Raw genomic sequence first — 26,847 nt, forward strand, 5'->3', positions numbered from 1 at the left:
GTTTAAAAAGAGCAGGTAAATGGAATGCTTTCCAGCTCTTTCTTAAGTAACCTGACCCATGGGAAACAAATTGCTTGTTTCTAAGGAACCCTTGATTTAAAAAATAATGTATTGTATATCTGTCAGAAATGAAAAAGGGAGGCAGGACCGGAATATACTTGGGGGAGTGATTGTTTATTTTGCTTATCTGAAGTGAGATAAAGAATATCTCCAAGTGGGCTGGTTTCCAACCGGGACCGTGTACACAAAGCACCTCATTCTAGGAGGGAGAGTGAGTAAATTAAAGAGAAGTCTTTTGCCGGTATTTATTGCCTCCTACAAGTGTGATGTAAAACTTTTCCCACGTGCAGAAGCAGGCAACCACAACGACGTGCGGAAGCCGCCGTTTTTGCAAATAAAAATGCTTCCCAGAAGCATGACAAATGCAAGACTAACAGGTGTAGCACAGATCCAAGGCGCACATGTGGTTCTCATCAGCTGCCTCTGTTTTAAATCTAGGCCTTCCTGTAACAACGAAAAAAGTTATTTCTTCCGAGGCTGCGGCTAATAATCCACTCAGCCTGCTTTTCTACCCCTTCGCATAACCGTATATTTAACAGAGCTTCCAGAGAGAGAGGAGACAGCAATGAAAGAAGGCAGTGAGGGGGCGGGGGGGAAGCCCTTAGACTTGACATTTAACAATTCTGGGTTTGACCTATAACTCTGGGTGACCTTGGGCCTCCGTTTCCTCCTTTTTAAAGGAGGTTCAGAGAGTGAGGGCTTCAATTTTCCAGCATCTCCACGTAAAGCAGGGTGGAAAGGTCTTTTAAACCAGTGATTCCCAACAGGGGTCGGTTCTGCCAACCAGGGGACCTCTGGCAGTGACAGGAGACGTTTTTGGTCGTCCCCAGCGGGGAAAGGGTGCTGCTGGCATCTAGTGGGTAGAAACCAGGGATGCTGCTGAACATCCTGCAATGCACAGGACAGGCCCTACAACAACAGTGATCCGGCCCCAAATGTTACTGGTGCCCAGGTTGAAAAACCCTGGCGTGGACACAGGTTTGCAACGTTGGTGTCAGCTCATGGTTTGGGGCTTTCCCAGCTTGGGTAGCGGCTCCTCCGTGAGGCACTTTGCAGTCTCATGCTTTTGGGATCCTGGCCCTCGGCGCTGCAGACCCCCGGCTCGCATCCACGCCCTCTGGAGGGGCGGGGGCGGCAGCGTTCCTCGGCTCCTCAGTTGACCCGCGCACGGAATTACAACGTGGACGTCTGCCTCCTGGCCCCCAGGAACGCAGATAGAGAGGCTGAGGAGGACCCCCGGGCTCAGAAAACTTGGCAGCTCCTCCCACCCGCGACTCCCGTCACCTCCGTCAGAATGGGGAAAGCTTTTCTGCCCTAGGAGGGGTCCTTCCGCTGTCCTCTCCGCCCCGCTGCCCTCAGGCGGCCACCCAGAGCGCCCGGGTTCAAGGACTCGGCGCGTATCGACCGTTTCCGTCGGAAACCTCGGCCCCCGCCCAGCTTGGGTGGGGGCGGGGCATCCAGGCGGTGGCCGTTCCCCTGCCCAACCGCCTCCCAACGGCCCCTTTGGCCGGGCGGGGACAATGCGCTTGCGCGCGCATGCGTAGAGGCGCGGGGCGGGGCCCGCGTGTGGCCCCGCCCAAGTTTGGCGTCTCTGCCTGCCCCATCTCCCAACCTCCTCAGCGTGGTGCCGACGCTGCGTGCGGCGCGGGTTACCCAGAGTGCTCCGCGCGGGGGCAGCTCACTGGAGTTTGGTTCTCGAGGCGGCGGCGGCAGCAGCGGCGACGGCTCCGGCGGCTCCTCCTCCTCCTCTGGTGGCGGCGGCGCCCCGGGCCTGAGCCCCGGCCCCGGCTCCCCTCTCCGCCACCCCGCGCGCCCCCACTTCCCCCCGTGCCGCGGGGAACATGAGGCTCCGCTCCCGGAGGCAGACGAGTGAGTGACCCCGTCCCCCGCCTCAGCCCGCCCGCCCGCTGGCCCGGCCGCTCCCCCCCCGCCTCGCCCAGGCAATGACAGCGGCTCCGCCGTCTCCGCAGCAGATCAGGGACCGGCTGCTGCAGGCCATCGACCCCCAGAGCAACGTAAGTGTTCACCACACGGGCTGGGGTGGAGGCCGCGTGGGCCCGGGACCCTCCCCCTCCATAGTGCCCCTCGCCCGCAGGGCTCCGGGGAACCCACCGGACACCCACCTGCCCCCGAGGGCCGCTGCCATCCCGGCATCTCGCCCCCCGGGCCCGGGCCGGGGGCTGGTCGGGCAGCCCGGCGGCGCTCGGTACGTGAGGCCGAGGCTTTCGTGCGGCCTGGGCGGAGGGAGCAGATGGGAGCTGAGACCAGAGCTTTTTCTCCTCTCCCGGTCCAGCTCTACGACCCTTGCTGCTGCTGACGGAGCTCGCCCGCCTCGCCCTTCCCGGGGGACCCGCGACCCCCGGGAAGCCCTCCCGGCGGGGGGCAGGGGAGGGGGAAAGGCTGTGGAGCAACTGGTGTCCGGGGTATGACTCGGGGAGCCGGTGCCGGCGGTGTCTCGGTCTTCTGGGTGATCAGGGAAGTCCTCTTTCTCTTTCCTCCCGTCTGGAAGCACCTTCCTGGCTTCGGAGGGAACCCCCCTGGCCTGCTTTGCACCTAGCCGGGTGCCCAGGGCGCTTGGAGAGTCCCTTTTGGTTCTGAGAGTGGGCATGCCTTTGCCGGATCTCTCTTGGGGTCCCTGCCGACGGAAGATGATCTTGTGGAGAGTGGGATTTTTTCTGTTATCTTTCTGGGCCTAAGTACTCATTGCGTCTCAGGCCAAGCCAGAGCCCCGCTTTTTGGTAGTGAATTAAAGGTGATTGTTTGCTCTCCCATTCCACCCAGAGCCCTCCGTTGGCTGTCTACGCCCTACCTGGGGTCCTAGCCTGTTGGGTTGTGACCTAGGCCATCAGGGTTAACCCCAGGGTGTCGCTTTCTCGGGTGCTCCTCCACGGAGGCTACTGTTTGTGGAGGGATCTCCCCTGCCCCCCTCCGTGTGTGTAGGGAAAGACTCATCGCGTTCTCATATTTTTTATGAGTGGTTTACGGCCATAGGGGTCATTTACCCCTGTAGCAGGAGCAGTTCAGCAATGGGAAGATGTAGTGGCATCCAAGTATGAAGTGAGCCCCTGCATTTCCTGGGAGACCAGGAAGTGGCCATTGAAACCACTTTTTAATGTGCTGGGGTTGGAAGAAATAAACCATCTTGGACTTGGCTAGGTAACTTAGGTTTCTGTCACTATGGGGGCTTTTGCTTTTCCTTTACGTGAGTTTGGCTGATTACTTTTAGCAGTAGGCTTCAGCCTAGCATTTTGGGAATAATTCATGTTGGATTGTACAATTCTGGCAGAAATAGAGTTATTTTTGTAAGACTCTGATTTCTGTATCATAAGTAATTCTGTCATTCCTGGTCTTCAGACCCCATTAAGATAGACTTGGTGGTAATTGTCTTTAAGAAATATTGTATACATTTTTGTTATGACTTTGGGGGTGGAGTAGGCACAAGCTATATAAAACCTTGCAGAATTTTTCCAGAAACGGGTGCTGCAGCAATTCCCAAGACTGAAATATTAGAGGATAAAACAAGTGACTTGAAAAATGTAGCCTTGGTGACTTTTGCATCAGTAAGAGTGTAATTTCTTGAATTCCATGTGCTTGTTTGCCTTCCGGAGAGTCTGAAAGGTTGCTGAGATATTAGCACTTATCCTTAACGCCACCTAGGAGAGCTTTGGGATCAGGAGGCACTTTAACGGGCAGTCACCATGTTGTAGATTAGGTGGGGCAGTGACCTCAGGGGTTCCAGTGTTGTGTAAGGCTCTAATGTAAAGGGTTCCTAGGAGTACAGGAGGAAGAGAGGCCAAGACCACGGTTGTGTTACGTGTCATGGAATGCACATTTCACGTGGCTTATTTGGGGGCACTCTTGTGATAGGTGTGTGCAGAGTCCTGCTAATATACGTGTGGTGGATGAAATTGGGAAATTGTCTCTGAATATGAGTGGTGAGGAAGTGCCACCTTTAAATGCTGCTGTTGTCAGTGACATCCCTGAGTATTGTTTATAAGCCGTTTGACAGGAGTGTGGCTTGGAGCAAACCCCATACAGAAACTCAGAGCCGTGGAGGGATAGGTTGCTGGCAGAGATGATGTGACCGTATTTCTGCAGTTTCTCTTGATTGACCTGGGCTCAGGTGAGAGTTAGGTGGCTCCAACCAGGCGGTGCCAGCACACAGCTGTTCTTCTCTTCTGCGTTGCCCAAGTAGGAACTCCACTTCTGCAGAGTTAGTTGACACATATTTAAGGTGCTCCTGGAAAATAAAAATGGGGACAGTGTTGAAGAGCCAACACTAAAATTAAACCTCTTCTGAGAGAAGCGACAGAGAATTGTGTCACGTAATGCTTACCTTTATGGGCATGCAAGTATGCTAACAAACTTAGCTTTTGCTTGAAAACTCAATGTCAGGCAGCTGACCTAATATCCACAAGTATCTGAAAACTTAGGGAAGTAACAAAGTACCACTTTCTGACCGTCTCCCTGACAAAGGAGTTCTTGAGAGGAAAGTTGTTTCTTTGCTCTATATTCTAGCCTCTGGAGTATTCGAATATCTATAGCATCAGGCTCTGAGTTAATAATTTCTCTCAACTCAGTAATAAAGTAAATTCTGTACACTCCTTTTCAAAAAGCAACTAACGGTTTTTCAGAACAGTCGAAGCCTTACTCTTCTTGTGTATGGCAGCCCAGGGTGTTGAAAATCTTTCTTAAGTGCACTGTGTGCCTTTGTTCCAGCTTAATCTTGTTTTGTTATGGATAAAGTTGAGGACTGTCTTACTCCTGCCCAGAAATCAGAGTCAGTCCACCCAAGCATAATCTCATCAGCAAATGATTAGGTTCCCATTTGTATCGGACACTCATTGTTTCACCAGAGTTCAGGCTTTGTCTTCTCTGTCTAGAGCAGAAGTGTTAGGTGTACTTTCTAAGTGCTGGTTAAACTGACTGAACCCTAGACTCCTTCTTGGGCTCTCCAGCAGGAAACCTCAGGAACTACTTTTCTTCTTCACTGTTCTGCAGACTTCAGGTGCCAAGGGGAGGTGACCAAGGGGCCTCTGCAGAGAGACACACGGGAAGGATAATTTTCCCACCTAGGAATTTGAAGGTTAAGATACCACTTAGCTTCACTGGACTGCAGGTTCCTCATCTGCAAAGTGGAATTGGGAACTGGTGTATTTGCCCCATAAAGCTCCTTCGAGATCCAGGTTCAGATTCTGGAAGGCGCAGCAGAGGCTAACATGAATTGTTGTTCTAGAAGTTTTTTCTTTTAATGCAAGGTACATTGTGTGAATTTTCTGAATAACAAACACTAACACACTTCTACACAGAGATGTATGCTTTACCTGACTTTGTGCAGCAGAGTCTCCTGCTTTCTCCCAACAGCCTATAAAGGCAGGTGGGGTGAGTAGCCAGTCTCCCCTTTCTGCAGGCGCAGAAGCCGACATCATGACAGTACTGTTTAGTGAGTGTCTCCCATGGCCAGGAGAGGACAGGATGCCTTTGTTTCCTACTGACTTAATGTGAGGTGACTGCCCTAAAGTTAGGGAGGGACTTAGCCAAAGTCATTAAACGATAGTGTTTCCAACTTTAAACGCCACCATACTGCTCTCAAACATGGAGAGGCAGCTTCAGAAGAGGCCAAGAAGGCAGCGTTCTTGAGCTGCTAAGAAAAGATGTGGGAGCCTCTTCTCTCCCACACAAGTTTATATGAGATTACAACTTGGGTTCGATTTACCTGTGATAGATCTTACAGGTTGATGACATTAGACAGCCTGTCCCGGAAACATCTTAAGGTTTCTGTCAGGGACACAGAATCCTGGGCCAGACCACACTGTGGTGTGGCAACTGCCAGCTGATGTGGAACTTTTCATGAGTCTTGTGTTCCAGCTTCCTTTTCTGCTTCAAGATTACAGCACTTTTGATGTTAATTTAAAATGCCATTGATCCTGCAGAAAAGAGGAATTTTATAAGTTCTAAAATGGAAGACTATTAGTTCTGATTCTCATTAGTATATTAGTAGATATGAAATCTAAACATGTGGACTCTTCCTGATCACACTGGTTGCCCACATTCAGTAACCTTCCTGTCTTTGCTCCTTTACGTCATGGCCAGGACGTGTGAGGACAGCAGTGTGGCATTTTATGACTTTGGGAAGTAGGCAGGTAACAGTGTTGGTTGTGAAGCAAGTGTAAGACCTTGTTGTGATTCACTCTCTCCCTCAGAAGAAGGTGGACTTTACATTAGGTCTTCATGGAGGTCCTCAGAGGCGGCTCTCGTCAGGGTATGTTGTCCTGGCTGGAGGTCACAGAGGCCTAGGAGGACAGTCCAAGATCAGCTTATGGGAAGGGGTTTTTGTCCTGATACAGATATAAACAGGCACCATGGTCACCCGGGCTCATGATGCAGCTTCGTGTGGCAGGACATGCCCTCAGGGGTGCCAAGCGTGGAGTTAGGTGAAGGAGGAGAGCTGTATTTACTTTGCCTCAGTTTTGGTGTCCATGTGAGTGTCTTCTCAGACGGAGTTCTGGTTCATCCAGAACTGATTTTACCCAGCCCGACCTCTGGGTGACTGCCTCAGGGGGTCTCCTGCCCACCCCCCGCCCCCCACTGTAAACCGCCTTCTGGAAGCTGGGAGCTCTGTCTTTCAGTAGAAGTCGTGCTTTTTCTTTTTATTCCTGATGGTGGCTCTGGCCTGAGTCCGCCTGGTCCCTTTGGGGCCCACTAGCTGGTTGTCAGATTGGGTGACTGAGTTTGTGGCTCGGTGGCCGGCTGCATAGGCAGCGCATTTTCAGTCCAGCCTTGTGAGTGCCCACGCTCAGAGCCCCTTCTCAAACTGCTCCTTTTCACTCTCCAGGCACATGAGTAGCGCTGAGCAAGTATTGACACAGGGATTCCATGAACTGGAGAGCATTTCCTGAATAAGGAGGGCGTACCAATATTCCGCATGCTGTGTTTAAAAGTACTCTCTGAATGAATTCCAGGTCTTGGGAGGCAGTACACTTACGTTTCAATCACCAACTGATGCACACTGTTTATGGAGAAATATGGTAGAACTGGAAAAGGTGGCTCAGCAGTTGAATAAACATTTCTAGCAAGCATTTATGGTGCTGGATATGGAGGGTGCAGACGTGGGGATGCCCAGCTGCAACCCTCCAGGGACCTGGAGCAGGCATAGAGTGTGCACACGGATGGTCTGGGGTGGGGCAGCCTTACAGGGCTACAGCTCTTAGATCCAAGTGGAACAGTTCATGTGTCTTATTCAAAGATAGTTCAGAATTCTTAAGAGAGTGAAATGGCTTTCTAGAATCATCATTATTTTCCATCATTTGAGTTTTCAGAAGGAAAAGGAAGTCAGTTCTTGGTTTGTCTCTGACCTGAGGGGAATGGAGAGTTTGGAGGAGTTGGCAGCAAATCCTTGAACAGTTTGCCCTCTCAGCAATGGGATGGGAAGGGGGCAGGTGTCAGGCTCTGTGAAGGGCCTGGGGGCTCGTTTCCAGTACTGGGGTTAGGTAGGCTCTGTGTGGCTTCCAGAGGCAAACCTAGGACTCGGAAGGCAGGAGTTCCTGGGAGGTAGGTGCTGTTGCACTCGGGGGAGCTCTTGATTATCGTCAGAGCTGGCTCGAGAGTCCAGGGCCACCATGCCCGGTGGGCGTGCAGACAGGACTGGGCCCTCTATCTGGGCCCTCAGATTCTTGACTTGTGAGTTCCTGGAGGTTCTGTGATTGTATATGGAGGCTGCTAAAAAGAAGGGTCGTGTCCGGTGATGTGCCACTTCCAGGCAGGTGGGGTTAAAAGCCTTCCAGTGCTCCTGGGACTGCACGTTTCCTGGACTGATCCATTGGAGGCTATAAAACGAAGAGCTGCCGTTTACTGAGCACTTACCATGTACCAGGTATTGTGTAGAGTGCTTTGCATCCTTGGTGGTTCTCTGAACCACTCTTGCAAGTGGATGCTCCATCTTCATTTTAGGGGAGAACAGAGGTTAAGTGATCTGTCCATTGTCACGGAGGCGGATATGGGAAAGCTCTGGGCCCAAACCCAGTGTGGTTGGCTCAGAAGCCGGTGGGCTTAACAACAGTGTCCCACCTCCTACATAAGCAGTGCCCAGCATGAAAGTTGAACTCCAGTGCATCTTCTGAGGTTAACCTTAAATGTGAAGTGTTTTTAAACGTTAAGTTTTGCATTTCCATTTCCTTCCCATATCCTACCACCTTTCCCTCCTTAAAATCTTCTAGCCTACTGGGTCCTAACCTTTTTGGGTGTCAGGATCCATTTTTATGATCAGAAACATTCAGGAACTTCCACATAATGGCAGGTGTACTTTGAGTAGCTGTTTTTTTTGTCTTTGTTTTTGTTTTTGGAGAAAACTCAAGGACAGAAGCTACTCCTAATCCGGTAATGTTTTGAAATGAAATTATAGCTTGTTGTCAAAACAGCATCTACTTAAACCTGGAAGCCGACTTTACTTGTATGTGTGTGACACCTAGGATCGAACCCTTTGTACTGCCTCTGGTTGGGGCCTCCTGTCGTCCCTACTGATCTCCCTTTTCCAGAAACCTTTCCTGCTTTAATCCAAGACAGTGTCCTTCCGGCACTGTACATAACTTAAAAATCCTACATTCCTGCTGAGTATAGGTCTTGTTGAACACGTTTTCCATGGGATTGCAAGCTCCTTGCTGGCAGAGCATGAGTTACTCCCCAGGTATCCAGAACTTCTTCAGCAAGTGGGTGCTCAGATGCTTGTTGATCTTCCTGTGAAAAGGGCTGGTCTTCAGAATTGGCTGTCAGCACTTACTGAGCAGGTATGAGGTGCCAGCACTTTTCACCTTTAATCTGTACAGCAACCCTGGGAGGCAGGTACCAGTGCAGAAACTGAGGCTCAGTGGACACACAGCTAGAAGGGATGACACTAGGGTTGGAACCTACCCACCCAGTCCTTAGCCACCTGCTGCTGCCTCCCATGTCACTCGAGAGAGGGCAGTGGGTACAAGGCAGGCATTCCACTCTCCTGCCTGGATTTGGATCCTTATGCTGGATTCATCTGTACAACGTTGTTATGCTCGTCCCAGAGGAAAGTTGTACCTGAAATACTTTTTGCTTTCTCCTGAGCTGGCTGAGGAAAAGGTGTGAAGTGTTTTTTCCTTTTTGTTTCTTGGCTGGCATTTTTCACCCCTGACAGAGAAGGTGGCTCTTGATCTTAGATTCACTGGCTGTCTGTGATCCCTGGAGGCACTGTTCAAATGCTACCTTGGGCCCCTGTGTCCTTTTTTGGTCATGTGACAAATCAAACCCTTCCTGGCCACCCCCCTCTCCCGAGTTTCATTCGTCAAGGGCCAAAAAATGGGTGTTGCTTTCTCCAGGTCACACCCTGTGGTGGGTCAGCCTCATGGCTGCTGTGGAGACTCTAGTCACTTGTCCACTGTGTGCACAAAGTGATTTTGTAGGTGGCTGGCCTTGGCTCTGTGATGGGGGGTTCTGTGGTGCAGACGTCAGCAGTCAGGTGAGTTACTGACGGAGAACTCAGCTGCACGTGACCGTGGCTCGCACCGAGAGGCCATTGGTGGCCTGGCAGCCCTCCTCCAGGTGCCGGTGGCCCCGCTGTCCTGCTTGTACCTTCAAATCCTTCCCTTACCCACAGTCCGGTCAGATTTGGCTCCGCATGGCGCCTGGCCCCGCAAGCTGGCTGCAGCTCTGCTTGCACACACCTGGGGGCTGGTTCTCCTTGTCCCCTTGATGCCTTTCTTGGATATTCCCGCCTCCCCTATTCCACCTTAGCTCTCTCTTTTTTTTTTATTTTTTATTTTTAAATAGATATCTAAACCCCATCCCAGAGACTCAGACTCAGCAGGCAAGGGGAGGAAGCTCTGTTTTGTTTTTGTTTTTTTTAAATAAGATTTACGATTGATTGATTGATTGATTGATTGATTTATGGCTGTGTTGGGTCTTCGTTTCTGTGCAAGGGCTTTCTCTAGTTGCAGCAAGCGGGGGCCACTCTTCATCACGGTGCACGGGCCTCTCACTATCCCGGCCTCTCTTGTTGCGGAGCACAGGCTTCAGACGCGCAGGCTCAGTAGTTGTGGCTCACGGGCCCAGTTGCTCCGTGGCATGTGGGATCTTCCCAGACCAGGGCTCGAACCCATGTCCCCTGCATTGGCAGGCAGATTCTCAACCACTGCGCCACCAGGGAAGCCCCCACCTTAGCTCTCTTGACCCCTCTTTCCATCAGGTCCCTGGCCTAGCTTGCGTTGGGTCGTGGGGTGGTGGCCACGTCCGCTTTCCCTTGGGTGATCCTCAAGGTAGCTACCTGTGTCCTCCTTCTTGAAGCCAGTCCTCCTGAAAGCCACTTCCAGTAAACACTTCCCAACTTTTTTTTACCCCCTTGGTGCACCTTGCATCTGTGCCAGGCAAATAGTTGGCAAGCTAGCTTTTTAGTGCTGCGAGGGTGGGGGGTGAGTGACACTGACGTGTAGGTATATAAACTAGGAAGAGTTTACCCTTTCTGCTCATTGTTTCACATTGTTTCCTTCAAGTGTTCAGTTAGATAGTTGCAGGCAGAGCACCTTTACTAATTCTTTTAACCCCTTTTCCCCAGAGGGAGGTGGCACTGCGCTCATGACAGGAGCTTAAACGCAGAGGGGCTCATTGGCTTGTGTTACTTAAAGGCCCAGAAATGGGTCTCTTCTCAGGTGACGACCTGGCTTTACTCCCGCTCTCTGTTTTGCTTTTTGTTGTGTTGCCTTTGCATAGTGGGTGTCTTCTCCCCAGCCCCTGCAGCTTTGGGATTCACCCTCACTGACCATTATCCAGGGGCAGAAAGAGAAGTCACTTCTTTCCCAGAAGGCCCAGCAGACATTTCCCGGTGCCTTTTCTGGACTTTGATTGAAATAGCAGGCTGTGTTCGTTGGTTCACCCCTGAATCTGGGCATGGTGTTAGTTCCACCCAGACTGACCCAGAGTAGAGGGTGTGCCCCCAAGAAACATTAGGTCCTGTTAATGGGAGAATGGGGTGGGGAGTGGGCTGGCAGTGACCCCTGAGTGCGTGCTGGTTTAGTCACTTCGTTGATATGATAGCGCCTTCAAATAGTTGGGCGCCTTCAAATAGTTGGGTGTCAATGCTAGGCCTGGGAGACTTGGGTCCAGATGACAGAATGGATGTGACTGAAATATGAGGTCTGGCATAAGCAACGGGATTGTTTGGATGGCGTCAGATCACAGCCAGGGTTCTAAGTACCCACTCCTTCTGGTTGAACTGCAGACTCTGATTTGCTTGTAGTCACACTTGGGTACCTTGTCTTAGTGCAGGTGCTAGGTTGCAGCTTCTGACCCTATCCTGGGCTAAGGAGCCCTTCAGGAGTCCAGGAGAGCCTCACCATAGCACTGCTGATTCTCCTGTCCCCATCACCTCTCCTGATGCTGCAGTAACTGCCTGGATGAGCCTGGGTGGAAGGAGACAGTGCCTGTGACCCAGGCAGGAGCTGAGTTCTCCAGACTTCTGTTCTCTCGGCCTCAGAGGCATAGATGATTACTCGGAGGTCTGGTCCGAGCTGATTGTCTTACCCATTTCCTCTTGTCTGTCCCCCCCGTGCCGTCGTCGTCGTCCCCCATCCCCCCCCCCCCAACCCCCGCTTACCAGAAACTGGTACCTGCATTTCTTTCCCTTAGGTTAACTGAAATGCATTGGGTCAGGTGATCTTTCATGTCCCTCCATTTTTCCCTTCCAATCTGGGGGGCTCTAGGCAAGCACCCAAAATTGGTGATGTCTGTTCTCCCTTTGCTGGATGCTGGCAGCCTGGCAGTGGCAGATGTGGGCCACATGTTACATTTTAGGCATGTCTGGGGGCGAGGAGGTTTGTGAATGGTTATTTCACTTTCACTTCTATTTTAAAGGAGCTTCGTATTCTTAAGCATTTAAAGTTCTCCCTTTGAAGGTTGGTCAACAGGCCAAAGCTTCCACTGAGTGCAGGAGCCTCACTTCTCACCAAAGGGCAAAAGTATCACCCTCCCAGGTGTTGTGAGCTCATCCTGCATTCGCTTGTAACCTTTCTCCTCTCACCACTGAGTCAAAGTACTGTTTGGGATTGAAATTGGAGTGGGAGAACCGAGAGGGAAACTGTTCTGTTTTTTGTGTTTTTTTTGTCGTCAGCATTGTGTGTGTCTGTGTGTCTTGTGGACAGACTTCTTCCACATGGCGGGAAATGTAGCAGCTCTGGGATTTGAACTCTTGAAAGCTAGGACATGATCAAAAATGGATTCACTGACTTGCTTCCAGTTTGAAAACTCCGGAGAATCACTCCAGCTTGGCTTGGGGGTGGGGTGAAGGGGGCTTTGTAAGAAAATGGCAGTGCCCTCAAGAAGTCAGGGAGGAGCTTGCAGAAGAAGCAGAGTCTGTTGTGCAGACAGAAGCAGTAGGTGTCCCTAGACTGCTATAGCCCTCCCATGTGGCAGGACAAAAACAGTGAGGTCTGGGGCGGGGAGGTGGGGACTGTCTTAGGGTTTCTGGTGAACCTGCTTGTCAGCCCCACTCAGAGTTAGGGGAGCAGGAATCTGCGTGTTGCCCTGGGGATGATGCTCCTACAGTAGGCATGGTTTTCTGTACTGTTGGTGGTGGGCTCCCCCAAGTTGGGGAAATAGGAAGTGGCATCTTCTGCTCTGTAAGATGAGCCAACAACCTTGGGCATGAGGATGCCCTTATGCTTGTCCCTTCAAGCTGTGTCCCTGGGTCATCGTGCTGTCCTCAGTAGCCTGCCTCAGGGGTAGTGCTGAATGCATCTCCTTGGGAACAAAGCAAGCCTGAGGCCTAACACTGAACGGTTCCCATTGTCCCCTGGCTCCCTGTACCTTACTGCATTGGCCTTTCCGCTCTCTCCAAACCTCATGCCCACCGTACCTCCTTCCTCTTGAGTATTTTGGCTTTGCTTTGGGGACCCCTGTCTGGCCTTTAAGACTTTCCCCAGGTATTCTCACCATGGCTTCCAGCAGTCCAGCTGACTGCTTCCCTCGGCATGCTGTGCTGTTGGTTGGTGGTGCCACAACCCACTGCTCAGCTGGCCGCCTCCCTTGGTTGCCCCATTCCTACAAGCAGGATCACTAGGGAGATGTAGCTGCTTCCCAGCCAGTCTCCTGTGTGCTGATTTTGCATCTGTGCCGGCCCCAGAGTGAGTGTCCAAAAACAGACTGGGATGTTTCACCCCCTCAGTTGGGGCCATGTGGCTGACTGGGTAACATGTGAGCTCTGTCGGTGACATAGTGAAGAAGACAGTCTTTCTCCGGGTGGAAAACTTGGGTTTTAGAGTTGAGAACTGAGTTGGAATCTTGACTCTGCTGTTCACCATGTCGCTTTGGAAGAGGTTAGGTTTGTAGCCTTAATTTTCTCAGGAGGATGTACATACACTGCTTAGGAAAGCTGTTGAGAGTAGGATGTGGTCCCTGGCCTGAAGCATCTTGGATGTTGATGTGTGCATGGTAGCGAACAAACTTGTTGGTGGGCGGCTCACCCAGCTCCCATCCCCTACTTCCCCCTCCCTCCCTCTGGTCCATGCCCATTGGATGCTTAGTGATTGGGGTCTAGCCAATCATGGGGCTGCGTCTTCCTGGCCAGTGATTGGTTCAGGGATGGACCTGTGGCCATCTGAAGGTTTTAGTGCTCTGCTGGAGTAGTTGGAGGAGACTTGAATGGGGAAGGATGTGAGCAGGTTGCTGCTAGGGTCTGCTGCCTAGGGACAGCCTGCCCAGGAGTGAGACTGGCCCAGACGGATGGGGAGGAATAAGTTGCCTGGGCCCAGCTGGCGCTAGGTGAGTCAATGGCTTCTTTTCTTGATGAAGCCCATTTGAACTGGCTTTTCTGTCACTTGCAACCAGGAGAGTCTGCTGAGCACATTATGCCCCAGCCTCTGGCTCAGGCATCCTCTCTCCTCCCCTGCTCCAGCCACACTCAGCTGCTCATCAGCTCCTGACCCGCTGTTACGCCCCCAGCTGGGTGGCCTGTCCTCCCTCTATTCTCCCTCCTTCCTTTCCTTCCTACCTCCATCTCTGGGCTCCAGGTCCAGCATGCCTTTCCCAACAAGCCCAGTGCCAGCTGTCCCAGGAGCACTGTCTTCTGACTGTTCTGGCATCCTGGTCTGATCTTGCTCACCTTTAACTTGTCTGACATGCCTGTGTCCGCCCTACCCCGTTCTTTTGCTGGTTCATTCTGTTAGGGCCAATGACCAGTTTATTGTGGATCCATCTCTGATTTCAAGCTGTGGGTAAGCGCAGGCAGTGCCTAATGTGGGAGGACCAAGCTGGGTTCGGGATAAGAAAGAGTTCAAGTTTGGTGGGGACTGGGCAGGGCAGCTGCTTGGCTTACTGGTATTGGGGTTGGGATGGCTGGTTCCCTGGAGGATGCCCCCCTCCTGTGATGGCTGCTTGGCCCTCTCCAGACTTCAGCCCTTTGGAGTCCTCCTGTGGTGCGTCAGTTCCCTTGGAGCCATAGTGGCATGGTCAGCACTCAAGCATTGAGCCTGTCCTGTGTGTGTCACTCAGTTTTAGGGAGTCGAGATTCTAGAGGCTGGAGACAGGACGCAGGAAGCGGGGGAGGTGGGCAGCTACAGGTTTTGCAGCACTTGCCTAGCCCCCCTCTGTGGTGTGACGAATCCCTCAGGCCCAGCCCCCCCCAGGAGTGCACATGCCTCCTCCCTCCTTCGGGCCAGGCCTGGACTCCCCCTATAAGAGGGTTCTGAACCCTGAACCCCAGCTGTTCTGTGAGAGCAGCAGCTCCAGGTCCTACTTGGTTGCTTCCACCTGAGTGGCCTCGGGGTGAATCACTTAGTGTCTCCGGGCCTCAGTGTCTTTATCTATGATATGTGGCTCTTGGTGCCATCACCTGGTGGTGTCATCCTAAGGGGCTGAGCGTGTTAGGTGCCTGGTGCAGTGTCTGGCTTGGTTTAGTCACCTAGGTGAGGGAGCTGATACCGTTTCTCTGTTAAAGATGAGGAAAAGAGTGAGGGAGGTTGTCCTTACCTGAGGCCTTGCAGCTGGAAGGAGCAGAGAGTGGATTTTAATCCTATTAGTGGGTAATAGACCTGCAGGTGGAGTTCAGCATGGAGGGACTGGATCTCATTCAATCTAATGAGCAACGCTACTTAACAAATCAAGTGTTCAGTGTCTTTTGGCATCATCTTTATAAGGGTTATTTCTTTGTAAGGACTTTATCTTTGGACCATAACAGAAACAGGAGGACAGGAGCAACTCTTATCATATGCTCATTCTGTGCCAGGTATTATACCATTTAGTAGATGAGTCTAAGGTTTAGCCAGGGTAAGTAGCTGGCCACCGCACAGCTGACCTCAGAGCCTTTGCTTTTCTTAGGAGGCAACATTGCGCCCACTGCAGGGAGCAGAGGGGACTGTGAAAATCCCTGCCGAGCTCTTTCCTTCCTGGCTGAGCGCTGCTGCTGATGGAGGTGGTCTCTGCACTGTTCTGTATGGTAGCCACAGCCACATGTGGCTAGTGAGCACCTAATGCGTGGGTGGTACACCAAGGAATTCACTTTAAAATTTCTATTTAATTTTAATGCCTACCTGAATTGGACAGCGTGCTTCCAGGGCCTCATCGCTTTTGCTTTGGGTAAGAGTTGGGGCCTGTGCTGTGTTTTTCCACATGGGGAGTTGGGTAGCATGGGGGTGCAGAGTACGGCCCCTGTCCCCTCCCAGCGACCCTCAAGTCTTGACCCCTCCCCTGTCACACAGCCTGGTTTCTCTGATATCTCTGGGCCCCCTGAGCCATGTCAGCTCCATTCACGAGGTCTTGTCTCATGGAGAAGAAAGGCTTCTTCTCATTTCTTAAGTACAGGTTGGTGAATACGAAATCCTCTGAGCCTCCCCCCAAATGAAAAAGACAAACGGATAGCCAGAAAGAAAGGGAGGGAGGAAGAGAGGGAGGGAGGGAGGAAGGGAGGGAGGGAGGGAGAAAGAAAAGTATTTCATATGCAAGGGTTTTGGAGTTCAAATCTATATAGCTCTGTTTCTGAGATGTTTGTCCTTGGACAAATCACATCAAATATTGCTGACAATCTGTCAGACTTGCTGTCCTCTATAAAGTGAAGACAAGCCCTGCCCTACTGAAGGGTTAAATAATGCCTGAAGGGAAGTTGCTGGGTTCATCGTAGACACTGAACACATATAAGTCCCCTCCCTGCTTTTCTTGGGGGTTGGGGGCGGAGGCAGTTATTCCCCTGGATGAGTTTGTAGATATTTAACTGTGGTTTTCACAGATGGTATTTTTTGCCAAAGATAGTCTTCCTTTTAGTGTGAGCAGTTACCAGACAACATTGCATAATTTTGCACATTTCTGAAAGCTCCCTAGGGGGAAGCAGGAAGAAATTGGTTGTAGAACAAAACCCCACACTTGTAAAAGGAAAGGCACACTTTGGAAGAGGTGCTTGGGTTGGAACTCCCAACCAGGTTTACAACCTGCCTGAACTTCTCCGAATCCCTCTGTATTGTGGTTGCAGACTGGGGAGGGGAGGGATCAGAATACAGATTTGTGTGTGTGTGCGAAATCGCCTTTAGGAAGCAGTGTTCTTTTGGTATGGAGAACTTACTCAGAACTAACAATCACAAGCTCCCAGAGACATCACCAGACAGAGAAATGTTGATGTGATTAATAATCAGAAAATACACCTCATATTCAAATATGTGGGGGAAAAATGTTGTTGGCAGATAATCAAGACGGCGTTAAACTGTCCTGTTGCTATTTTATATCTCCTAGAGCATCTCCCACTCTACCCACCTCATCCCACAGCACCCTGCTCCAGGACCCAGGAGCAACTTCATACTTCACCCTTTTGGAAAATATTTACATGGCAGGAGGCATAGCCATGGTCACGTCCTTTGATCAGGTCATTTTACTCTTGGAAATTTATTTACAGATACATGGTCATTTTTAATAACAATGTTAATGAATATATTTATGTAATAATAATTTTTAATATCATTAATTAAATGGCGTGGGAGAGGCTTAGGAAACATGGTATATCCACAGAGTCAAATAGCGTAGAGCTGTGAAGAATGATCCTGCAGGCTCTGTAGAAAAATGGACAAGCCTTGCCATGGTGAAGAAAAGGAGCATTTTTTGTCAGCCCTGCACAACTAGAAAAGGCACAAGAACTAGAACTTGGGGTAAAATGGGAAACATTTGTATTGGGGCAATAGGAACGGTTTTTGTTTTTCCTGTGCTCCATTGTTTTTTCAATTAAACAGTAAAAAAATGAAAATAAAAGTAGATTGATTTAGCCTGAAGAGCACTCGAACTATTGAGAGCAATCACATGTGGAGTGGATCGTGGGGCCGCTGTGTACTGCAGCCAGCGGAGAGGAGAGGATTATTTCCTCTCTCATGCCTTTCTGGGAGATTCAGAGCAGGGGTGTGCAACTCTTTACCCCAGTCAAGTCCACCAGTCGTATTTTTCATGCTCTCAGAGCACTGGAGTCCAGCCTCCCAGGACAGAGAGGATGTGCAGGACTCTTTTTAAATTTTTATTTATTTATTTTATTCTAATTAATTAATTAATGGCCGCGTTGGGTCTTTGTTGCTGCACGCGGCATTCTCTAGTTGCAGCAAGCAGGGACTATTCGTTGTGGTGCTCGGGCTTCTCATCGCGGTGGCTTCTCCAGTTGCGGAGCACGGGCTCTAGGTGTGCGGGCTTCAGTAGTTATGGCACGTGGGCTCAGTAGTTGTGGCTCACCAGTCTAGAGCACAGGCTCAGTAGTTGGGGCGCACGGGCTTAGCTGCTCCGCGGCATGTGAGATCTTCCCAGACCAGGGCTCGAACCCGTGTTCCCTGCATTGGCAGGCAGATTCTTAACCACTGCGCCACCAGGGAAGTCCTGTGCAGGACTTCTGAGTTTTCATTGCAGTCAGTGTGGCCATAACTGTGGCCCTGTTAAAGTCCCCGCATCATCCGTGCTCCCTGCTTTTCTCCACCTTAGTACGTCCAGTCTATCTGTAAGTCCTGGTGGCTCTACTACCAAAATGTATATTCTCCCTTCATCCTCTATTCTCCATCTCTTGTCCAAGCCTGGCCATCACCCTCTTGGAACACCTCCCTCTTGCCCCTTCCAAACCAATATCAGATCACATCATTCGCTTAAGATCCCATGTGATTAGAATAGACATCCACTCTCCTTATTGTCATGATCTACAGGTGCTGTGTGACTTGGACCCTTCTTTCCTTTCTCATCTCAGTTTATACTTCCCTCTCCCTCATTCATGACTGTGCGCGTCTGCTCCCCAGATCTGTGACCTCAGATTCCTTCAGGCTTCTGTAAAGAGCCCCATCCCCTCCCTGCTGTCACACTGCCTGCCTGCAGACTACGTGTGTTCATGGCACTCATAGGAAACAGGGCATCCAGGCAGGGCACTGGGAAACTAGAAGTGGGAGTGGGGGGACGAGCAGTCCATTTCTTCAGTATAGTTATGAGAAAAGTAAAGTGTTAGGGAATGTATTAAATATTGAACTTCTGTTGACTTTCCAAGTAACATTATTGATTTTCATAAAAGGGAGCACTGTGTCCATGAACATAACTTTTTTATGTTAGGTGGGTTTTTCTGTTTGTTTTTGCTTGACTTTGATAATCACTATGGAGAAACTCAGTTTGCAGAGATGATAAAACTTAGAACGATTTTTTTAGTAAACCATAATTTATAAGAGTTGGTATCTAAAGAATCCAGGTTCTTTCCTCTTTTCACTTATATGTAATGTTGAATTACAGTAATGCAAGTGGATTTTAGTTTCATTCAAACTTTATTTCAAGGACTTTGAAGTAATGAAGAACTCTGATTTACTCTAGTGGTGTGCCCATAAATGTTTGAAAGCTGGCTCTCCAGGAAAAAAAAAGTATGCCTATACACACATAATTTATAAATTATACTGATAGAAAGGATAGGTAGCAGACAATTTACAATTAATAATGAAACACAACACTTTATTGTCAATTTGATGTAGTCAGTTGTTTCTCACAGACTGCTTTCCTTGTTTTTTGCTGAACTTTTGTATCTATAATCAGCTTATGAGTGTAGTCCTGACAGGACTGTTGACTGATAATTTTTATGTTAATGAGTCAAGTAATGTCTTAGCGAATCAGAAAAGACTTTTCAAATACTGGAAGAGGGACATCCCTGGTGGCGCAGTGGTTAAGAATCTGCCTGCCGGGCTTCCCTGGTGGCGCAGTGGTTGAGAATCTGCCTGCCAATGCAGGGGACACAGGTTCGAGCCCTGGTCTGGGAAGATCCCACATGCCGCGGAGCAACTGGGCCCGTGAGCCACAGCTACTGAGCCTGCGCGTCTGGAGCCCGTGCTCCGCAACAAGAGAGGTCTCGATAATGAGAGGCCCGCACACCGCGATGAAGAGTGGCCCCCACTTGCCACAACTAGAGAAAGCCCTCGCACAGAAACGAAGACCCGACACAGCCATAAATAAATAAAAATAAATAAAAAAAAAAAAAAAAAAAAAAAAGAATCTGCCTGCCAATGCAGGGGACACGGGTTCGAGCCCTGGTCTGGGAAGATCCCACATGCCGCGGAGCAACTAGGCCCGTGAGCCACAACTACTGAGCCTGTGCGTCTGGAGCCTGTGCTCCGCAACGGGAGAGGCCGCAACAGTGAGAGGCCCGTGCACCGCGATGAAGAGTGGCCCCCGCTCGCCACAGCTGGAGAAAGCCCTCGCACAGAAACGAAGACCCAACACAGCCAAAAATAAATAAATAAATAAATAAATTTATTTAAAAAAAAAATACTGGAAGAATATTTCCTCATCATTTGTGCTATTCCTAATGTAACAGCTACAGGCATGACACACTTTTAAGTTTAATCTGCATAATCAACATTTTCTTAAAAGTCTAAACCCCAGGGGTTGGTGAACTATTTCTGTAAAGGGCCAGATAGTAAATATTTTCAGCTTTATAGACCATACAGTCTCTGTCACAACTCTGCCTTTATGCATAGCACAGAAGCAGCCATAGACAATTTGTAAACAAATGAATGTGGCTGTATTCCAGTAAAACTTTATATTCACATAGTTGATTTTATGTTATGTGAATTTCACCTCAATAAAAAATATATAAAATGAAATTTTAAAACTCTTCACAAAAACAGGCATTGGGCTGGATACAGCCCAGGAGTCTACAGAGGCCACCAACCTGACAATAAATCAAGCCCTGATTTGTAGTGTTTGCCAATTTCCATGGTATAAACACTTCCACTATGTATGATTTCAAGCTACTAACATGATGTCTGTCACCAAATGTGGAGTTGGGAAGAGATGCCTCAGTAGTACACCATTTTCACCATGAAGATTTAATAGTCATGAATAAACTCAGAAACCTAGATAATAGTAAATGTGAGAAAATAAGTAGGAAGTGATGAGTTTTGAGTATTTCATCACCTTTGTTTTCAGTATAACTTATTGTATACAGTTTCTGTCATTGCATTTTCTTTTAGTTAAAAAATCTTTTATACTTTTTTTAAAAATTGAAGTATAATTAATTTACAATATGTTAGTTTCAAGTATACAGCAAAGTGGTTCAGTTATATATATATGTGTGTATATATATATCCGTTTTCAGATTCTTTTCCATTATAGGTTATTACAAGATATCGAGTATAGTTCCCTGTGCTGTACAGTAGGTCCTTGTTTTTTACCTATTTTATATATAGTAGTGTGTATATATTAATCCCAAACTCCTAATTTATCCCTCCACCCCTTTCCCCTTTGGTGACCATAAGTTTGTTTTCTATGTCTGTGAGTCTTTTTCTGTTTTGTAAATAAGTTCATTTGCATCATTTTTTTTTAGATTCCACATGTAAGTGATATCATATGATATTTAAATTTCTCAGCCGTTTTATATATATAACACTGAATCACTTTGCTGTATACCTAAAACTAACACAACATTGTAAATCAACTATACATCAATTAAAAATATATATATATATCCAAATGAAGGTGCCCTTGAGAAGTAAAAGGGAGTGCTAAAAGTAAATTACATTAAACAATTTTTGACCACAAATGGTTTATTAAAAAGCAATAAAAATTTCATTTAAAAACTATTTTTAATAAAATTCTATAACTTTGTTTAAAAGATGAAAAATCGAGGACACATGCTAAAATGGATAGGACGCCGAGTTAACTAGGACAGTGGTCACCCCAGACCTCAGGAATATGGCAGTAGAAGTAAGGCAGAGGTAGTGTCCATCCTTGCTGCTCAGAGGAACATCTCAAGTGATATTTATTTCAACCGGAATCTTCGTCAAATGAAATATAAGTCATTCCTACTCCTTGGGCACTATGTCTGCTTATGCATGTTGGTGCCTTTGTTTTTCAGGAACTAAACATAAAGCTTACAAGCACCAACTCTGGAGCCAGACTGCCTGGACCTGATCCTGGCTCCGTGCCTTATTATCTGTGCGGCCTTGGGCAAGTTACCTAACTGATCTTGGAGTGTCACTGCCCTTATACAGAAAATGAGGGAAGTAATAATACCTATCTCCCGAGGTTGTTTTGAAGATTAAATGAGTTAATACACTTCACATGTCTAGAACAGCACCTGGCACACAGGCCTGCTTGCGCAGTTTTAATGCTATTAGTGTCTACCATGTACCTGACACTGAGGTATAAATAGAGGTGATTTGTGAGCTGGGTAGAGCTCAAGGATTTGTGTCATTTCTTAGTACAGTATTTTTAAAACTGTAATTAGCCACAGAAGTACAAATGGAGGTTTTCTATAAAAACCCAGTTATGTGACTTTTCTAGAAAATTTAGAATGCTGCCAGGCAGGAGATAACTAGCTGCCCACAGCAGCCTTCAGGTGGTCAGTCCCAACCTTATCATTGCATTTTTAACAATGGCTGTGTTTAACATCTGGCTCCCAAGATTCCTGAAAGCTTCACCACAGGCTGTCATGGGCTGGTGTGAGCTGGCTCCTGCACACTCTTGGGTAGAGTCCCTACCCCTGTCCTGCTTGCATCTGGGCTGCAGGCCACAGGCTCCTTGTCCAAGGTGGCTTCAGTGCCTTTGCAGCTGGCTGCTGGGATGGTTCTCTTGGCTCGAGTGTCATGGAGGCCATGCTTGGAGCCCCTTATGGGTGCACGATGAGCCAGCTGTTCTGAAGGTGGGGTGGGGCCAGAAGCCTGCTCCAGACCCTTTGCTGCCCCAGGTTCTCTCTGGGGCTCCAAGCTGAGGCGACCACCCCTCCTGGCCCAGGCTCCAGAGGAAGCCTTCCTCTAGCATGTCACATTGGTTATTTTCTTCATAGCTTTCAGTACAGTCACCTTGTCCTGTTTGCTTGTCTGTTGCCTGCCTTCCCCACCCTGAATGTAAGTCCCTCCAGCTCCCTCTGCTCCCTGAGTTCCTCCTCAGCACATATACATTTTTATTTTCCTGGTAAATACATAGCTGGCGAATGAACTCTGGTGTCTTTTCTTTGTTGGCTGCAGCAGTTTCAGTGTGCAGTCTGAATGGTTTTGGCTCCTGCATCCAAGGTTTTCCTGATGTTGGAGACAGCCATTCCCTCTCAGTGTGTGCAGGGTGCCCTTCTCCTTGGAAACGGCAGCTCTGTCTTCTGGCTGTGTTCTCCTTGCAGATCTGAGTCACTTGATAACCTCACCACTGGGCTGTAAAAATTGATCTAGGTTTCAGTAAGGCTAATGCCATATTTGCTTCTATCCACACCCCCTACCCCCAACCCTGTGCCACTGTGTCCCTGCAGGGCTGTTAGAGCCCTCCCCAGGTAGAGTGACAGTCGCGTTAATCCTTGCCTGTCTTCCCAACAGCCTCTGAGTTAGAGCCAGCAGGCAGGGGGCCCAGTTCTCTCCCATCTCTGTGCAAGGAGGCGGTCAGCAGTTGTGAGCAGAGCAGCCTCAGTGCCGGTCCTGGAGGGTTGTGTGCACTGGGTTCTCTCTCCCTTCCCTGCTGGTGGATTCAAGGGATAGAGGACAAGGGCAGGATAACAGCCCCGACATCTTGAGTGCAGTTTGCCAGACAGGTGGGCCCGCCTCTCGGGGACCCTGTGCAGGGTACATCAGATTCAGCCCTGCTTTCTTCCTCCCCTTCGTGATGGGGTCATTGCGTGGTGTAAGGTGGGAGTGAAAAATAGCTGAGGCAGAACCAGTTGCCATAAAAGTATTTGGACCCTTAGGACAGAGTTTAACATCTGAGAATTTATTTCTGAGGGAAAAATGAGAGAAGGAAGTCGTACGTGTGAAGATGATCATTGCAAGATTGGTTGCAGTAGGGGAACCCGGAAGGAAATGGGATGCCCAGCAGTTGGAGAAGGTCAAGGAAATGATGCATTAATGGGACGTTTAGCTGTTAAACAAGATCATTATGAAGATTATGTAACAACAGGAAGAAGTGTTCAATGAAAAAAAAACAGTATGTGTGATGCAATTTCAACTACGGAATTGTTGCAGGCTCTGGACAAGAGCAGGAAAGTCAGCCAGAGAAACGTGGCCATGGCTTAGGCTGGTGGGGGCTCGGGGGGCTTCAGGGGCTCAGGGGAGACAGTGCTGCAGAGCTTGGCCTCTGGGGTCAGACCTGAGCCATGATGTTGTTATCTGCCTCCTGGGGCTGTTGTGGTTCAAGAGTGACAAAGGTAGTGGCCCAGAAGATACTCTCAGAGAAAAGGAAGACCAAAGTGGGTGGAGGAGAACTCGAGATATTTAGGGTGAAGAGCTTGGGCACCATCAAGCCTCAGGTCCCCATCGGTGAGCCCGGTCAGCACTGTGTTAGGTCAGACATGGTCAGTATGCATAAAAAGTTACGGGACCGGATGTGGGCACACTCAGACAAAGTGCCCATCACAAGTTGGCCAGGAGGTGGGCTCAGGTCCACCATTTTGGGGTTGAAATCAGGGTCCAAAGAAGATGTGCCTAACTGGGCTAGTGTAAGTGTGTTTATTTGGAGGTGAGAGAAAAGGGGGCTTGCCTGCTCCGAGGGTCCTGCCCCACCTCCGAGGGTGGGGAGGGGTGGAGTCAGCCAGTGGTACCTAGACACCCTCAGTGCCTTTGAGATGCAGAAGTGCCGCCAGGTGGGTCCAGAGGTGGCACCTGGGCCCCAGATGCAGATGTGGAGCTGCCTGGGGGTGGGACTGCTCAGGCAGCGGAGAAGTGGAGTGAGAGAAGGAAAGGGTCTCGGGTTGTGCCTTGAAGAGCTCCAAGAGGAGGAAGATGAGCGTGTGGAGGGATGTCAGGATCTGCTCGGGGTCCGAGAGATGAGACGAGGCAGGGCTGACAGGTCCTTGGCTTTGGTGAAAAGTTGCCTGGGCAGAGCAGTTTTGGTGCAGTGGCAGGTAGGGATGAGGTAGAGCTCCTTTTTAATTTCCTTTTTAATGTTAATGTAGGTTTTAGTAAAAACTTGTGCTCTGTTTCCTCACCTAGGTGCCATGGTCAGTTGTGTTTGGTATCCACCTGTATGGTGATTATGAAAAGGGGCAAAAACAGACCTTTAAAAAAGTTTCAAAAAATAGGTTTAAAATAGTGAGAAAGTAATGTTAGAAAATGATACACCGAAGGAAATACAGTAAAAAGGGAAATCCTCTGTGTTCCCAGTGCTCCTCAGTGTTCTCTGCCTGGTATGTTTAAAGCAAGGGAAAGCTGCTGTGGTGCTTCTCCTGGAACCCAGCTGGGGTCCCGCCTTGCCTTGGACGTTTGATGACCGGGACCTCGTGTCTCGCTGCAGGGCTATCCTGCGACATTTAGCCATGGGACAGGCTCTTGTCCTCAGGATCAATTTTGCTACCCCTTGCCCTGTGGGATGCAGGTGGTTTGGGGTGAGGCAGGCAGTGCCGAAGGGGGTCCACGCCAGCCCAGCAGGGGCTGCTGTTGGGTGTCAGGCTTTCCCAGGTCCCCAGCAGGGAAGGTTGGGAGGAAGCGGCTGATTTGGCTTTTGGTAGCAAGTGACCTCGGGAGCCGTGGTGGTCCTCCCTCACCTTCTGCCAGCAACCTTCCACTCGTCCGCCATGCCAAGCAGTGCCGCTGCCTGTGGATCACGCTGTCACTGAATTACCATGTTGGATTGTGATGTTTGGTTTCCCCCATTGTTTTAATGTTGCCTCCACAAAAATCTCACCTGGCTTTCCTTCCTCCTGCTTTATGTAACCCATCGGAATCATTTCAGGCTGGCCAAGAAGGTAATTTGGAGAAAGTATTTGTGGTTGTGGTGACGTCTAGGACCACTTTGTTGAAAATGGGAGACTCTCTCCGAAGCCATTGGGCCCTGCTGAGCAAACGTGTTTGCCTGGAGCAGTATCAGAGCCTGTGCCACCCTGGTCACAGCCTTCTCCTGCCCTTGCCTCGGCTTTCCCTCTGCCGGCCACCCAGCCATGGTACCCTTGGCCTTGTCTTCCATGGGCGTTGTGTGAGGAGCACTGAGAGTCACCTGCCTGTTCCCATGACCCTTGTGGGGTGGCCAGTACAGGTGACAGCTGGAAACGGGACAGGGCCTGTTTGCTCTCGAGATACTTACTTGGTGACTGCACATCCTGACTTGCTGCAGAGGGAGACCCCTGGGATGTTTATAATATTGGAGTAAACATGGTGCCCAGCAACCAAGGACAGTAAGATGGGGCTTCATTTATCTATCCGTCCGTCATTCATTCATTCATTCATTCACTCACTCACACTTGAGAGTAGTAAGGGTCTAGCTCAGCTGTCTTGAGGGAAGTCGATTTCAGACACTTTCAGTCACAGAAGCTTAATACATTGCAGAAAACCATGAAGAGTGAGGGGGGAAAAGAAGCTGTCAGATGCTTTGAGGCTGTTTTCATGTCAAGAGGATGGAGACAGGTTATCGCTCACACCAACTGTTTGAGGGGAAAACAGACTGCTGTTTGCTTAAGACTCCCTGTAGATGTTTGTGGCCACTGGCCTTTCCCATGTGAGCATGGGAAGTTGGCTCCCTCTCCTGGGTCTCCAGTTGAAGTATGACAAAACCCCCCAGGCAGGCTGAGGAGGGCACATGTCCTGAAGTGCAGTCCTCGGCGGCTAGTGAGCCTTTCATTTCGCAGCCTATAAGACGCTGTCACCCAGCTCCAGCCACAGTGCGTTTTCTGAAGGAATGCCAGGAGTCACCTTTTCCAAGCCCACAGTTGGGATGTGCAGTCTGTTGATGCACAGGTGTTGCAGGGGCAAGCAGAATGTCCAGGAAAAAAATATATATATGGATTGATGCCTGCTGCTATTAGGAGTGCGTTATACACACGTGCCTTTGTCATGCAGTCCTTATGATACCCCTGGGCGGCCCAGGCATAACAGGCTTCTTCATTTCATCTTCATGAGGGGGGAAGGAACTTTCTGTCTGACCTTCCACCCCAGGGAGGGCTGAGCCCAAGAGGGGCATCTGATGCCTAACCTCCAACAAAGAAGCGTTCCTTCTCTTTGCCTCCCACCCCTCCTCCTTTTTCTAGGACCTGTCGCATCTGTCATCTGCCTCCATAGTTGCTTTACAACTCTATTGAGGTATAATTGACATACAATAAACTGTGCACACTTAAAGTGTACAATTAGATATATTTTGATCTGTGAATACACCTGAGAAGCCATCATCACAGTCATGGTAATAAAGATATTTCCAAAAGTTTTTTCTTGTCCCATTGTAATCTTCCCTTCAGCCCACCCCCATCCCCAGGCAACTGCTGATTTACTGTCGCTGTAGATTAATTTGCCTTTTCTAGAATTTTGTGAAATCATGTGGCATGTACTTTTTTGGCGGGGTGGTGTCTGGGCTCTTCTTTCATTAATATTTATTTTGAGATTCATGCATGTTGTATATATA

At 49.4% G+C, this 26,847-nt stretch overlaps 1 protein-coding gene across 1 annotated transcript in view; it reads left to right on the top strand.

The window, feature by feature from the left end:
• Positions 1-1,693: 1,693 nt before the first annotated feature.
• The window catches only part of MED26 (mediator complex subunit 26), a 39,920-nt gene continuing 14,766 nt past the window's right edge, over positions 1,694-26,847 (top strand). Inside the window, exon 1 of the mRNA XM_057540167.1 lies at positions 1,694-2,075. Coding sequence (XP_057396150.1) covers positions 2,004-2,075 — 72 coding nt within the window. The 5' untranslated portion in view covers positions 1,694-2,003. The remainder of the gene's footprint in view (positions 2,076-26,847) is intronic.

The sequence above is a fragment of the Balaenoptera acutorostrata genome, chromosome 2 (genome assembly GCF_949987535.1).
Source record: "Balaenoptera acutorostrata chromosome 2, mBalAcu1.1, whole genome shotgun sequence".
In the NCBI taxonomy this organism is placed as follows: Eukaryota; Metazoa; Chordata; class Mammalia; order Artiodactyla; family Balaenopteridae; genus Balaenoptera; species Balaenoptera acutorostrata.